General features: G+C 41.5%; 1 protein-coding gene across 1 annotated transcript in view; it reads right to left on the bottom strand.

Annotated features, from left to right (window-relative positions):
• Positions 1-298: 298 nt before the first annotated feature.
• The window catches only part of FOXO1 (forkhead box O1), an 80504-nt gene continuing 63750 nt past the window's right edge, over positions 299-17052 (bottom strand). Inside the window, exons 2-3 of the mRNA XM_069758912.1 lie at positions 10395-11716; positions 299-7449 (exon numbers count right to left, since the gene is read on the bottom strand). Of these exons, the coding sequence (XP_069615013.1) occupies positions 10406-11716 (1311 nt within the window). The 3' untranslated portion in view covers positions 299-7449; positions 10395-10405. The remainder of the gene's footprint in view (positions 7450-10394; positions 11717-17052) is intronic.

Here is a 17052-nt window from a genome sequence, read left to right as displayed (position 1 = left end):
AGATGGCACAAGCTTAAAGCCTGTGGCACCACAAGGACCAGCACAACTGAATGACAGCATGACCACCATTCACACGTCTAAAACCAGAATGAGGAAGTGCAGGACAGTCATACTGAGATCAGATGGCCTCTGTGCAATTGAAATCATCGTCCCATCAAACCAAATCAGAGTTGGGCCTGATGACGCTGCTAGGCTCCAGCCATCCAAGGTCAGGTAAGTACTTAACCAACCATGATATAAAGGGTACGTCCAAGGGTTAATATAGGAGAAAAAAAAAAACACAGCAAACCAAGGCCAGTCATTTGTAGCATTATTTATATACATTTATGGCTTCATACAACAGATTGTTCTTGTGTCTGTAAATACATCAGGCACTTGTCTGCAGAGTTTGAATCATGAAATAAAAAAACACATTAAAAAGGCTGCAATAAAACAAAAGAAAGCAGATTTTACATGCCACCATTACACATATTGCTGATTAAAGCGACTTCATGTTGAATGGATGATGTTTGAAAAACCAGGAAAACAAATGCCAGAATAGTTTTGCTTGCATGAACCACTGTGTAGCCTCTAAGGAATATACAACTTAACATGAACATAAAATCAGTCATAAATTAAAAAGGGACTTAAACAATTTCATAGTTTAAAATATGAATACAATATCAGTTAATGCACTGATCATTTCTTTTCCAGTGGTTTAACAAGTGCAAATATAGGATTTTACATTGGTCGGATTGAGAATTTCCATACAATAAACAAAAAAAACCAAACAAAAACTTTTAAAAAGCTAAAATAAAAAAAAAGTTTACAAATACAACACATGGGTTTAACTGGAGTTGAGCACAATTTTCCACCAACATTCAGCAAGGTCTAGAGAGCTGAAGATCTACGGTGCTGATCAAGACGGGCATTGAAGGGTTCATCTTGTTATGTATAGAAACAAATGAGTCAATAATGAACTTTGTAATAACATTTTTACTATGGAAGGTTGGAGAGTCAAAATTAGATTTTTTTTTTTACCTCATTGGGATGGCTACTTACTGACGACTTACAGAGAATAAAAGCAGCTTATTTATGAATACACTTCTGATTTTCATTTTCATGATTCACTAGCACAAAAACAAATTACTCTTTACATTTAAAAAAAAAATGTGATTAAAATGATATTGGCTCCTTAATACACTTGGCACAACTGAGAGCATACAAGACACATCTCCATATGGCGGTTTTAAAATGTATGCCAAAACTGACACCGGCAGTCCATTATCAATAGTTTGTTGTACATCATGCAAAATAATTAAAAAAAATTTATATATATATATATATATATATATATATATATATATATATATATATATATATATAATTTTTTTTTTTTTGAATGTTACAAAAATTGTTTGTTTTTCATAAAATAGTTATCGTTTTGACAACCACCACAAAAGACCCAACAAACAGCACCATAGATCTAATTTGTAAAGACCTGTACATACGGTATATTCCGATAATTGGCTGTGCTCAACCCTAGTCATTAAGATTTTTCTGGATTTTAATTAGGCTTTAAAAAAATTTTTTTTTTAAAGTTCTAAAACAGATAAATCCTTGAAGACAAAGATCACTGATCTCATATAATCCAAGCATCATCGCTGAAGCCCACACAAGCTGGTGCAAATTATTATCGGCTTGCTTGCGTCCAGTTACAAACTACTGGCGAAAAAGCAACAAATGTCTGCAACGAGCAGGAGGAACTTCAGGCATGATCGCTAATTGGCCGCATAATAAGTTAACATAGGTAACAAGCTTGCGTTAAAGCAAGGTCTTTAGCTTACTGAAACATCAAGAACTGCACCGATATAATGCCTAACTAAACATTATACATCGCACTAATAAAACAAAACGGTTTTCACTGACAAAAAGCTGCATAGAATCAGTACGATCCAAAAGTTTGGGCACAAGTTGGGGTTCTTTTTTATGCTGGAGGAAGTGTTGCTTTAATTTAGATACAGAAATTAAAAAAAAAAAAAAAAGTATACAAGTTTAGTGTTTTTTTTTTTAATGAGCACCTGTTGAAATCCTCAAAAAAAAAAAAAAAAAAAAAAAAAAAAAAATATAAATATATATATATATATATAGGAAATATTACCCTGAAAAGTTATTGTATATAGAAAATCTAAGGGTCTCCTAACAGGCACACTATATACATTTATATTTAATGTGCATAATTATATTCCAGTTATTAAGAGGATGTTTTTTTATTTAGCAGGAGACTATTTTATCAAATCATACAGGAAAACAAAAACTAAATGGAATGAAAGTCAAGCTATTCTAAATCTTCGCTCCCCCCCCCCGAAACCCTATTCATCTGTTTAGCTCATTCTAACCCACAACAAATATAATCTGCCACTATATGTAAAGGTTTTTGAGGAACTCCAATAAAAGATATGCTATTTTTCAGAGTTGGGCCTCATTCAGACGTCGTTTTTTATGATGTACAAGAAAAAGATAGTTCCATCAGATTTCAGGTTTTCTCCACCTTCTATCAGTGAAAAAATGACAGTACATGGCTTTCAAACGCGGTCAGATTTTTTTCACGGCCCCAGACGTGCATTGCCGATTTTGATCCCACACTCAAACACTGAACATGTCTTTGCCACTTTGCAGAGATCACTTGATCCGAAGAAATTAAAAAAAAAAAACTGACGTGAATGGCCCCATAGAGTGTCATACCTATGAGTGCTATCTGAAGACAAAAAAAAGAAGACCCCCCTCGTACGAGAAAAAACGATATGTGAATGAGCCATAACGGTCACTCTAATCCATTGGGTTCATCTCGTGAATGGAACAGAAATGCAACACAGGACAAGAGTGCAGTTCCTGGGAAAGTGGGGTAAAGACTGTTCATGTTTTTCACAGATGTCTACAACGACTTATCAAAGCTAAACCGGTTTGTTAGGGCGCTGTCAGATGCCATATAAATCAGACAGTGATCAGAATGCAGTGCACAGTGGCTCTCAACTCAAGCGTGGCAGCTTCATGTATTTCTATGTGGTTGACACACGCAGGCCAGGAGAGCCGCCGGCCAGTCCGCGTTCTAATCTGTCCGATTAATATGGCCGCCTGATTGCGCCTTTAGTACACGCAATAAATTACCTGAAAGTGTTTAGCTTGCAAAAAAGAAGACTGAGAGGAGACTTAATAGCGGTCTACAAATATCTCAAGGGCTGTCACATTGTAGAAGGATCATCTTTATTCTCATTTGCACAAGGAAAGACTAGAAGCAATGGGATGAAACAGAATAGGAGGAGACACAGATTAGGCTGGTTTCACATTTGCGTTTTTTCCGGCTGCATTTTAGCGCAAAAAAACCACATGCGTTTTTTTTCTATACTTAACATTAAAAACGCATGCTTTTTTTTGCATGCGTTTTGACGACGCACGAGTCGTTTCTATGCTTGCATTTTGTTGCAGAAATGCAACATGTAGTAATTTCTAGCAGCGTTTATTTGCAGCAAAAAAAACGTATTGCTGTCCATGCGTTTCAATAGAAAAACACAAGAATACACACTGATAAGCCACCCCCAACCCTAACGGGATCCTAACCCTAACTATAACCCTAACCCTAGGGATCCTAACCCTAACCCTAGGGATCCTAGTGTTAGGGTTAGGATCCCTAGGGTTAGGGTTCCTAGTGTTAGGGTTAGGATCCCTAGGGTTAGGGTTCCTAGTGTTAGGGTTAGGATCCCTAGGGTTAGGGTTCCTAGGGTTAGGGTTAGGATCCCTAGGGTTAGGGTTCCTAGGGTTAGGATCCCTAGGATTACTAGGGATCCTAACCCTAACACTAAGGGATCCTAACCCTAAGGGTTAGGATCCCTAGGGTTAGGGTTAGGATCCCTAGGGTTACTAGGGATCCTAACCGTAACCCTAACCCTAGCTATTTCTGTTTATAGTGGGTTTTCTAGTTGATTTTGATGATTGACAGCTGTCACACACTTCTCATCATGCATTTCAAAAACGCAAACGCAGGAAAAAACGCATGTAAACGCGTCAAAACGCCGCGTTTGTTTTAACACATGCAAAAACGCATGCGTCTAAAAAATGCAGCGTTTGCACGCATTTACATGCTTTTTTTCACCCCCTGCGTTTGCGTTTAAAACGCTGCGTTTTGAAACGCAAATGTGAAACCAGCCTTAGATATTACAAAAAACTTTTTGACAGGGAGGGTGATCAATGAGTAGAACAGGCTGCCACGAGAGGTGGTGAGTTCTCCTTCCATGGACGTCTTCAAACAGGGGCTGGACAGACATCTATCTGGGATGATTTCGTGAATCCTGCATTGAGAGGGGGTTGGACAAGATGACCCAGGAGGTCCCTTCTAACTCTACCATTCAAGGATTCTTGGGGACTAGAAGAGTGATCCCTCTCAGCTCCACCAACTGGCTGATGGTCCGGGTGTGTTCAAAGCCATCTTCCAAGCCACTGATCAACAATTATTCCAAATTATGTAGAAGCTACGGGTGTGCCGAGTGGTCCGTAGAAGGGGTCAGTGTGCTATCATCTATCATTATCAAGCTATCTTAAAAACAATTTAGATGCAGGAGGAAAAAAAACTAACAGAATGCTTTGACAGGGTGATGGGTAAATGTTCCCAAACTAAGCAAATGAGATGTCAGGAAATAAATACACACAATGGTAGCAGATAACTGTCATCCTCAGATCTGATTACTAACCATGGGGATGTCACTAAAGAATAATGTTGTGTATTTATGACAATGGGACCTCCACAAATTAAAGCAACAATGTTCTTCAGTGTCGGCAAGTAAAATCAAACTCAACGTATGCAAAGTTACATGTTCTTTGGCCAGGATCATACATGCTGCAGGAGAACATCTCCAGGAGGGCTATGAGCGGCCAGTCCAGGAATATGGTAATCCATTAGAACAGAAGCTTTGTGGACAGAGGGGGCTGTACATGTAAATGCAAAGAAGTCATGAATCTCTCCCAAACAAGTGATACCAATAATTATACATTTCTTTCAGGCAAAATGAAGAAATATCTTATATACAACTTTCTCCATTTTTCCTATCATGAAAATCTTAAACATGGAGGTTGAAAGGGGGGGAAGCACCCAAATCCTGTAGGTACAAAAGCTGGTACAAAGTACGGTACACAATGAAATACTGAAAGCTCCTGTGCGATGTGGGGGAATGCTGGCACAATTCAAACATACATAATTATCAACAATCATTTATCTAAAAACAGGAAAATAAAAAATGAGAAAACAATTATACATATTAAAACAGTTTTTGTACAAGATCTAACATAACCCATTGTCTCTTTAGCCGACGGCTCGTCGGTTGAACCCTTGAATTGGATCAACAGTAAAGCTGTTCCATGATGTGCTCATATTTAGGCAGCGAGCTTGTACCACTCAGGCACGACTGACGAAACAAAAAATACAAGCATCTGGAATTGGAGTCCGGAATATTGAGGCTAAAATTGGCATTTAAGGTTAAATACACATTAAAAAAATGTGTAAAGTTTAAATTTATCTAAAAACAAAAAAATTAAGCTACTTTACAAATAGAAGACTGTCAAACCTTGACAACAGCTCCCATGCAGGCTTATGTGTCTCCATGGTAACAGACAACAAAACAATCCCTGTGTAGTCAGATTCTGAAGTTACTCTCCCTTCCACCTGTCCCAGATTTCTAACTCAACTTCCAAATTTATATTAGCAAGAATGTGAAGATGGAAGGAGGAAGAGAGTATAAATACACAATTAGGCTAGGTTCAGATTGTTTATAGGCAGTCTGTTAACGCCGCCATTAAGCCCTATGCCAGATGCATCGTTAGAGCACGCCCAAAATGGGCGATGTGCCGTCATTGAGTGACGGACCCTGGGACGCGGGCTGCAGCGTTTCTGAGTCCGTCACCACTAGCGTAGATAGAGCATCTGCTAGCTCTATCTGCGCTATTGTGATCACATTTCGGCACTTGCGTTAACGCAGCCCGTCTAACGCATGTGTTGAACAGGCTGCATGAACGCAATGTGAACCTAGCCTAACACTTTTGTTTGGTTTGTTGACTAAAAAAACAAAGGGGGGGAGGGGCGGGGGGAACAAAAAACAAACAAAAAAACGCATAACCTATGGCAATGGTACATGTAAATAACAGAGGGTACTTAGTTAACCAAGCGCTAACCAAGCCCCCATTCTATTTACATGTAATATTACCATTTGTTGATTTACTTGCTGTAAGGTACGTCACATTTGCTTTTTTTTTCCCCCCCTTGAGTTTGGTCTATGAAATGGCCACAGTGTGGATGTGCTATTACACTTTACACGTCGACCACATTTTAGGCCAGCTTAGGCTTTTGATTTTACGGTTTGGTTTTGTTGTCTGTTACTACAGAGACACAAAACGGTCTAAAAATATGGATCAATTTGATTTGCAGAGTTAATTCATTTTTTTTGTTGCATTGAATACATTAAAAAACGGTGTGCATACCTTTTAAGAAATATTTAAAGAAAGCCATAATCAGAAAAAACCCAATCAAATCAAGTTTGACCTTTTTTTTTTTTACCCCCCCCTTCCCCCCATATCAATCTGAATTAAAAATAAAAAAAAGTGGCAATCTTGTACTTTTAACTTGTTACAAAACATTTACCTGTACCATTTCAGATACGGTCACCATTATACATACCGGACTCCAACTGGAGAGATACTGGTATTTTGAGTTGGATACATTAGAGCTCTACCTCAAGCAGATAACGGGCAGACTAATAAAAACTCTCTGCAATGGTTAACACATTCCAGTTATTTTTATATATTTTAAGTCAACATTTTTTTTTTAAGAATTTGTAGGGCAGATAAGTTATGTTTTGTTTTTCTTTTTCTTTTTAACAAAATTCTAGCACCAACCCTGGACTATGTATATGTTGGTCCAATAACAGGGAGGATCCCCATTAGCCTGGAATGTAAATAAATTAGACCGCAGCCACTGAACATACGTTTGGCAGTTACCGACGAGACATAGCGTTGAAAAATAAAAATGCTGGCAATAGCTCTTCCTGCTTCTCGTTAGGTCATTTAGTGCACAAGGGGCTTATGTAGGTTCCAGTCTTGAAAACGATTTCCACGAGATGCCCCATTGCGGAGCAGATCTCGCATCCACAGCAAACGCCTAGAGCAAAGAAGCGAATACACAACACACCATAAAGTCTTATTTCTGTACTGCGCACACACGAGCCCCAGCAGGCTTCTGCTTTCCCCCAGTAGATCCTTTTTTTCTAGTCAGTTTGGCACTTCATAGTGAGAGGTCCAGGAGCAGCACAGAACTGGCAAACACTGGGACAGCTCTGGATTTCTTCAGGCTTAAAAAAGAAAAAAAAAAATCGGCCAGAGAAGAGCATCTTTGGAGGGTTCTTCCACTGTCCTTGATGGCGATGCTGCCTACAATACAAAGAATAAGGGGTTAGAAGGCCAACAAGGTCTAAACTGCTTGTGTGAAGGTAAACGGCGCCAAATTAATAGAAAAGCCTCCGTGTTATAGGGACTGTACAGATATACAAGACGAGGCTGCAGTTTTAAGCAGAAACAGTGATTCTTGTCCATGGACAGTCTTTGGTACAAGGACGAGCAGCAAAACCAGACAACCCTTACCCATTTCACACATCAGTTTTTTGCCATCAGTCACAATCTGTCGAATTTAGAAAATTAAAAAAAAAAAAAAAAACAGATCCGGCAACTAATGCTGCTGGATCCGTTTTTTTTCCTCAGACTTGTATTAGCGACGGACGGCCTCACGTTTCATGTGTCATTCGAACAGATCCATCGAAAATTGCTTGTCCGGCGGGTTGGAGACAACGGACAAAGTAACCTTTTTTTGTGTACATCGAAAAACGGACAGCGATGGATCATCGTCATTTGCTAGAATGGAAGCCTATGGCGCCGGATCCGTCAAATGACGGAATCCGGCGACAGATTCCGTTTTTTTCTTTAACGGAGCATGCTCTGATCCAGTAAGCCAGATCCGTCCAAAAAAACGGATCCATCACATCAGTTTTTCACAATCTACGACGGATTCGTGGAGCCAACGGATTGTGAATGACAGCAAAAAAATGATGTGTGAAAGGGGCATGAGGCTATGTGCACACGTTGCGGATTTTGCTGCGGATCCGCCGCAGTTTTCCATGCGTTTACAGTGCCATGTAAACCTATGGAAAACAATCCGCAGTGCACATGCTGCGTAAAAAAAACGCGCGGAAACGCTGCGTTGTTTATTCCGCAGCATGTCAATTCTTTGTGCGGATTTCACTCCGGTTTACACCTGCTCCATAATAGGAATCCACAGGTGTAAAACCGCAGGTGGAATCCGCACAAAAACTGCAGGAAATCCGCAAGTAATCCGCAGTGCTTTTTACCTGCAGATTTATCAAAACAGCTGAAGAAAAATCCGCAAAATTAGTGTGCTCATAGCCTAAAACTGCACCAAGCAGCCCAGTAAGGGTACATTTTATTTTACTGAAGCAGTGAGGAAAAAAAAAAAGTCGCTTTAGTTGCCATTTTCCAAGACCCGTAAAATTCTCATTTTTTGGTATCTGGGGCTGGGTGAGGGCTTATTTTTTGTGCCCTGAGCTGACATTTTTACTGAAACAATTTGGGTGTAGATTCAATGTTTTGATTGCCTTTTATTGAAATGTTGTAGCAATCAAAAGAAAAAAAAACAAAAACTGAATTCTTGCATTTTTCTTCTTGTTGCTACGTTTAGATCAGGCATTTCTGAATGCAGAAATACTAAACGGATCTTTTTTTTGTTTTTAATGGTGCAAAAGTGGGGCGATTTAAACTTTTTTTCAATCTTTTTTATATTCTATTTAATAGTCCCATAGGCCGGCGTTCACAGGTGGATCGTGATGACAGGCACGGGGGGAGTGTAGCAGTCATGACAACACAGCCGCCCCACGATCACCCGACTGGCGTGCATATCGGTGGGCTAGATCACCCGCGGAACTTAGATTAAATCAGCCATCAAGTGGGGAGAAAACATGCGGGCTCAGCGTGTGAGCCCGCATCAAAGGCAACAAGTCCGATGATGTAAATATACATTATCAGTTGCGAAGGAGTTAATAGTTTTATACAAGCCGATCGCACACAGAGGACGAGGGTCAATATAATCTTTTTCACATATCCTATTGAAGAATGATCATGCGCTCATGAGAACGATGATTTTTATCTACGTTTGTCTGGTGATAAGACGAGGATTGTGGAAAGCTCACTCCTGATAAATCTGCCCGCGTAGAAGCACCGTTAGAATTGTGAAGACCGCTATACAATATACATGGTGAATACAATGAAGACATATTTAAGATCACTTAACTGTATTATGAAATTGTATAACAAGTCAAAAGATTATCAGTTTTTAATAAATAGTTAATTGGTAAAATAAAAATGTGATTAAGAGTGCAGACACCGGCTATATGTAAAAAAAAAAAACTACTGATTCTGGGTGATCAATCATAAGGCAATTTCCAGAGCAAGGTGATACACACCAGCCTGATGGTAATTTATCAGCAGAAGGGTGAATAATGGAGGCTTTGCCCTTGGGAATTGGCTGCATGAATGGTCTCAGTTAGAATTAGTTGAAGAAACATTCATTCAGTAGAAATAGGAAGATAAAATATTGACTTAAATTTGGGAAAACAATGAAATTAAAAAATCCTTTTGATAAGAAACAAAAAATAAATAACAGGCCAACAAAAAAGGGGTTTTGCCCATTTGTTCGCTATGGCTACACTACACTGACTGGCCACAACTCCCTCAATAGCCAATTGGTTGACTGGCTTTATTTAAAAAATAAGTTGTTTTCATGGTCAAACCCCTTTAACAGGAATCTGTCAGCAGGTTTTTGCTATTTAATCTGAGCAGTAGCATCATATAGACCAACAGTTCCTGATTCCAGGAATGTGTCACTTATTAGGCTCTGGGTTGAAGTTTCAATACAATCAGTTTACCAGCAGGAGATTATCATTACAGGACTAGGTTCGCGTGCAGGCCAGTTAGGGGTGGGGTTACACAGAATGACCTATCACTGATTGCAGCTTGCTGACCGTACTGAATACCTAGAAAGCTGCCAATAAGGGGTGTGGGGGCGGGGTTACACAGAGCTCAGCATTCAGAGAACTGCTACATCTACAAAAGACACAGGGATTATAGCAAAACTGGAATCTGTGTTTGTCCATACGCCATGCTGCTCTAGGATTACACAGTGAAACCTGCTGAAAGACTCCCTTTAATAGCAACTCTACCAGATTTAACAAACTACTAGAATTTTGTGTTTTGTAGACCATTTCATAATCCACAAATTGTATACTGCTATACACAAGTCAGACACTTACATTCTCTGCCTCTATCCCGATACCCAGTTGTGTGTGGTGGTTGTGACATTGTGAGGAAAGCTTTGGTTTGATAACAGACTATCAAAGTTAAAATCTGCTTCTCCATCTTCCATGAGGTCATTCCGAATAATGGACTCCATGTCACAGTCCAAGCGCTCAACGAACATGTCATCCAAGTCACTAGGCAGCATCTCCTGGTGGATGGAGACTATGCCGACTCTGCCATAGCCATTACAGCTACTTGTAGGATAAGAACCCATGCCGGACATCTGAAGGGGCTGAGTCATAGGCACTTGTAATGAAGTTTTCACTGTTGACAGGCGGCTAATGCCAGCAGTGTGAGTCATGGTGCTCCCACTATGGGGCAAGGCACGACCATTCATGGAGGTCTGCTGAGTATGTTGCTGATGTGTATGGGGAATGGTGTTCATTTTGCTGTGGGGTGGCTGGGTGCCATATGCAGACATTCCAGAATTAGATGCCATCAGCACATTCTGACTCAGAATCCTACCGTTGGCTTGAGAAACCACAGGCTCCGAGACCAACAAATCATTATGTGGTGGGGAATCTGTGGTAAGCAGTTCCTTTAGAAGTCCCGCAGGAACATTGTATGGTCCCACGGCTCTGTAGGCAGGTTTACCTTCTTGAACACTTTGCATGGTCATCTGTGACATGGCGGTCATGCCAGCTTGACCATATCCATACTTTCTGAATTCTGGATCAGGAGATCCCATATTGGTGTCCGGGGATGTAAATAAATAGCCAGACTGCTGCTGCATCATGGATGCGGGTGAGGACTGTGTGGAAACAGTCAATGAGGTGTTTGGAGATAACAGATTCAGATTATCTAGAAGGTTCTCCATGTTTTCAGGGTTTCCAATCTCTGACAGACTTGGCAAAGTAGACGCCAATTTGGCAGAAGACGGAGGATACACTAGACTGTGTACATCAGCATCTCCAAGATCTTCCTCCTCTGGCATGATCGAACTTGCATTGGAACTGGTCCTTGGACGAAAAGTGTTCCACGCTTCAAAGTCATCATTGCTGTGTGAACTGGGGCTTCCAGGCCACTTTGGGAACTGTGACCCAGGACTGTCACCACTGCATTCTTGACCTGACTGTAGAGAGGCTTTTTTCTTTGCAGCCCTTCCTCTGCTTTTCGTGAACTTGCTGTTGTTATCCATAGAGGCAGCTCGTCTTCTTGGGGATTTCCCATTCTTTCCACCTTCTGGATTTAGGATCCACCATGAACTTTTACCAGTCCCTTCGTTCTGTACTCGTACAAATTTGCTGTGAAGAGACAAATTGTGCCGAATTGAATTCTGAAAGACATAAAACATGGAAATAATCAATACATATTGTAGAAAACCACAAAATAACATTGCTCGGATTATCCGCCACGCACGAGAACAGATACAAACACGGATGAGCTCCAAGATCATTCGATAAGACTATTCCACCTTCCAGTTCAAAATAAGCAACAAACTATTAAATGGAGTTCCCCCAAGTAAAACAAAAATCCTTATACTCATGCAGTGGTGCCATTCCAGCAATAATCAGCGTTCCGTCACTTGAGTGCTGCAGCCAATCAGCAGCTGCTATTAGGCTGCAGCAGTCACACCTCCACTGCCGTTCCAAGGGAAGAATGGGCCCCAGCAGCCCATTAATGGGCACAGAATTGCTGCAGCGCTCATGTAACATGTCAAGGAAGCACTGGCTCACTTGGGGTCAACACCACTGGAAAGGCACTGCTGCGTGAGGGTCAGAAAGCTATTTTTACCAAGGGGACTACATCTAAAGTACCACTCCAGTGATTTTTTTTTAATTTTATTTTCTATCTTTGATAGGGATCACGTGAGCAAGTGTGATGAAGGTAGTAACATCCTGTCGCCATCTTTCCCCAGTTTCAGGTCAGTTCTAACACTATGTGACTGCATTTGTGACCTGCTGAATCACACAGTGGTTGCCATGTGTTGAAGGAATTGAGGGTAAACTGATTAAATTTGCTGATGACACAAAGCTAGGAGGGATAGCTAATACTACAGAAGAGAGAGGATTCAAAAAGATATAAATAAACTGGAGCAGTGGGCAGCAACTAACAGAATGGTTTTTAACAGGGAAAAATGCAAAGTACTACATCTGGGCAATAAAAATGAAAAAACGCATATACAGAATGGGAGGAATAGGGCTAAGCAACAGCACATGTGAAAAAGACTTGGGTATACTAATGGATCACAGACTGAACACGAGTCAACAGTGTGATGCAGCAGCAAAAAAGGCAAATGCTATTCTGGGATGTATTAATAGAAGTATACAGTCTAGATCACACAGTTATTATTGCCCTCTACTCCTCTTTGGTCAGACCTCATTTGGAATACTGTGTCCAATTTTGGGCACCACATTTTAAAAGGGAATCTGTCACCCCAAAAATCTTATATGAGAAGGCCACCGGCATCAGGGGCTTATCTACAGCATTCTGGAATGCTGTAGATAAGCCCTGGATGTAACTTGAAAGGAAAGAAAAACAGGTTATATTATACTCACCTGGAGCGGTCCTGCTGCGGTCCGGGTCCGATGGGCGTCGCGGTCTGGGTATGGCGCCTCCTATCTTCATATGATGACTTCCTCTTCTTTTCTTCCTGCCGCGGCTCCGGTGCAGGTTTACTTTGTCTGCCCTCTCTGACCTTTCCCGGCGCCTGAGCACTGCAGAACTTCGCTCTGCCCTCAACAGGGCAGGCAAAGTACACCTGCGCCGGAGCCGTGGCAGAAAGACAAGAAGAGGACTTCATCGTATAAAGATGGGAGGCGCCGACACGGACGGCCCCTGGGTGAGTATAATATAACCTGTTTTTCTTACCTTTCAGGTTACATCGGAGGCTTATCTACAGCATTATAAAATGCTGTAGATAAGCCCCTGATGCCAGTGGCCTTATCTCATACGATTTTTTGGGGTGACAGATGCCCTTTAATAAAAGAAACTGGAGCAAGATCAGAAAAGAGCGAACAGAATGGAGACGGGTCTGCAAACCATGTCCTATGAGGAACATTTACAGGATTTGGGAATGTTTAGCTTGCAAAAAAGAAGACAGAGAAATCTTAATAGCGGTCTACAAATATCTCAAGGGCTGTCACATTGTGCAAATGAGAATAAAGATGATCCTTCTACAAAGGAAAGACTAGAAGCAATGGGATGAAACTGAATAGGAGACAATAGATATTAGAAAAAACTTTGACAGTGAGGGTGATCAATGAGTGGAACAGGCGGCCACAAGAGGTGGAGAGTTCTCCTTCAATGGAAGTCTTCAGAGGCTGGACAGACATCTGTCTGGCATGATTTAGTGAATCCTGCTTTGAGCAGGGGGTTGGACCAGATGACACAGGAGGTCACTTCCAACTCTACCATTCTAGGATTCTATGTGGCACAGAGGTAACTTTTTGAATTTTCTCAATGCAAAATTGGAGACTTGCTTTGAGAACCAGGCTAAAACGAGTCTTGCTCTGAATCTCATAGACGTACAATGAGAGAGTAATCACCAGTCCACATACAGATCCAGAAAGTTATAAATGCCGTCAAATGGCAGCAGTGTCAGTGGAGTGGAAAGAAGACTGCTAAAATACATGCTAACTAGCAAAAAGGCAAAGTACTGCTCCAGTCATTTTTTTTCTATTTAAATAAAGAGTTTTTCTAGTAGTTAAACTCTTTCAAATTTTCACGGTACAGCTAAAAATAAAACTTAGTAGAAGCTTATGTAAAGCAAGAGTTTACATGCAAGGGACGCAGATTTGTCCATGGTGAAAACCGTATCAAACCTCCAGTGTGAAAGCAGGTTCTTAAATTTTCATTGTAGCCGCCCTGATTAGATTGCTGGAATAAGTCAACCCCTTTAAGGAGGGAGGAGGAAAGCTACTGACATTTGAAGGTACAATAGTAGTTTATAGATCACTTCAAGAGTCCATGAACTGAAAAATTACTGCCACAGTCAACATCAAACACTTTTTTCTCCCTTAAAAAAGGGTTAACTCTTTATTAGGGCACAGTCAGAGCTGTATTACTCGCGTGAGGATAGCATTGCAATCCTCGGACTGGCCAGCAGCGCTCATCACCTGAGCGTGACCGCTTGTATTTCTATGCAGCGGTCATGCTTCGGTCAGGAGAGCTGCCGGCCAGTCCGAGGTTTGCGATGTCACAGTCCAGGTTATACGGCTGTCTGACTGCACCATTAGACCGAGCACCAGACACCATGTGCAGCCAGGTTATAATACTACTTCATCCAGTGAAGTGCTCTTCGCTTTTTTTGGTAACTACTCATCAAGTGTCCTAAAAACAGAATTACTACAGCAAGGACATCTGGGGCCACACGTTCACAATTCAGCCAAAAAATAAAAATATTTTGGAGGAGGGAAAAGCTGAATTTCCTAACAGGAAAGAGTCTGCTTGGCTCATTATACAAATTCCTGTTTTTACAGAAAGGCGGCAGGTTATTACAAATATCCAATGTTTTGCTTAATTGGAGTATACATACACCAGATACCATACCAAAATATTCTACATCAAGCTGGGCACTAAACCTAGAACCACTACTGTACATTCAAAGGGGACATCGGCAGCAAGATAAGAGCTTTGGAATCTCAGCAAGAACAAGTCTTATGGAGCTCCCACAGGATGCCAATGCTACTGAGCCATTAGTGTTAAAGATTTATTGATGTGGCGATCAAAGCTTTTTTCAGAAAGAGTGCGACCCATATTGATGGGCCGTGACGGATGTTCTAGCTCAGCCCCAATAAAACGAGGCCAGACCAAAGCCCGAGGCCAGGCCATCCAGACTTTCATTTCATACAACTTTTGAGTTTGGAAAAGTGCCTCCTTGCCAGGGTGCTCCTGAATGACTGTTAGTTGCACTACTGGTCTGAACTGGGTGCTCTCCAATGCTACGAGAAAAGGTATCGTCATCTCTGCAGCATCAGATCCAGTTATCCCGCCAGCTTCAGAGCAGCCCCTACAAAGTCTACAGCAAAACAGATCGCGAGCGCTGCACTTCTTGCCTAGGAGAACGAGCGGTAAACAGAATTAAGAATCCTTCTATTCTTGAGAAAAGAGAACACTTACTAAGAGGCAAAATTGCAAAGTTGTCAGATTTTACAAGCACTTTGCAATTTTACCCATTTATGATGTTGCCAACAAAGCCTTTGTTAAAAGAGTTATCTCCACTACTTGGACCCCTTGTTAATACCCACGTTTCTCCCACTGTAAAAAAAAAAAAAAAAAAAAACCCCCCCCCCCCCCCCCCCCCCCCCCACACACACACACACACACACACACACACACACACACACACACACACCTACCTCTTCTCACCTCTGGCGCCAGCCTCAATCCAGCAGTGTCACCACTGGCTCTCCCAGGACTTGCGTGACATTATTATGTCACACGATCCCTGTGGTCAACCAGTGCTGGCTTGACTCCACTTTGGGAAAATCCAGAGGAGAGGAGAGATGCTACTGCTCACACTTCCTCCAGATGTCCGCAGGGCGTGTTACGTCACAAGATCCAAGGGACAGCCAGCGCAGACACCACTGAAACAGCACAGGAGGTGTTATTTTACCAATGGGGGAAGCACAGGTATTGAGGAGGAATTAACCAAGTAGTGGACGAGCCCTTGAATGCTGGATGGACCCACAAGCAGCAAAGCATTTGATATGTATGGGAGAGATAAATTTTCTCCTCTGGCAAATGTTGACATGTCCGATCCCTTTAACTAGCTACAAAACAAAGCTAAGCCAAAAAGGAACCGGTTATCAGATTCATGGGCAGCATGAATTAGACATTGGCTGCACGATTGTAGCCAGGTATGTTTTACCATGAAACACTGCAGAGTTTGAGAAAACTAAGCCTAGTGTTAAACACAATTTAAAAAGCCATCCGGAGACTGTGCAGGATGAACTGGTCTGAGACAAGTCCTTTGGTGGTCTTCACCCTGCCATGGTCCCTTTGACTGACAGGTCTATGCATTCACCCTGTTGGAACTAGAGAGGGGAGAAAGAACCCAACCCGGGACCTGTCTCAAACTAGCCATCCAGCCTGCTTTAACTGATGCCCGTTGTCCGAGGCAACACAAATCTGGAGGACAGGTTTCTTTTAAAAAATAAGCTATATAGATATAAAACATTCATATTAAATGCCTGCCCTGTGGGAGTGTGTCAGACAATTTCTATAGAAGTACATGGGTGGCTTCAGAGTCACGGGATGCTCGGCCTCTATACAAAACACACTTTGTTGACCAATGTGGTTTCAGCTGATTTCCATAGAGTGCAGAGAATTTCACTAGCAAATACGGCCCACCCTAAAGACACGATGAAAACTAAACAAGTTGAACGCTCAGAAATGATCAGTATGAGGGGTCAGACATGCAATGATCGGCTACTGGAAAAAGGGCGTCTGGGGCACAGTGGCATTTCTTGCTCAGTGCTTCGCTGGTCCTGGCAGAATTAGGCTCAGGAATGTGCAATGAATAGAGCCTTCAGCTTGGGAAGCTAAATCCAGCAGCCTTGGCAATTAACTCTTTATTACTACACAACACCGATGTAGCAGAGCTGATGAGAATTTCATTTTAACGATAGTATTGAAGATAAAAGCACCATATTTAGCTGCAGTCCCATG

This window comes from Ranitomeya imitator, chromosome 3, assembly GCF_032444005.1.
Source record: "Ranitomeya imitator isolate aRanImi1 chromosome 3, aRanImi1.pri, whole genome shotgun sequence".
In the NCBI taxonomy this organism is placed as follows: domain Eukaryota; kingdom Metazoa; phylum Chordata; class Amphibia; order Anura; family Dendrobatidae; genus Ranitomeya; species Ranitomeya imitator.
Note: the sequence above shows the minus strand (reverse complement) of the source record. Positions and strands in the feature narration are given on the sequence as shown.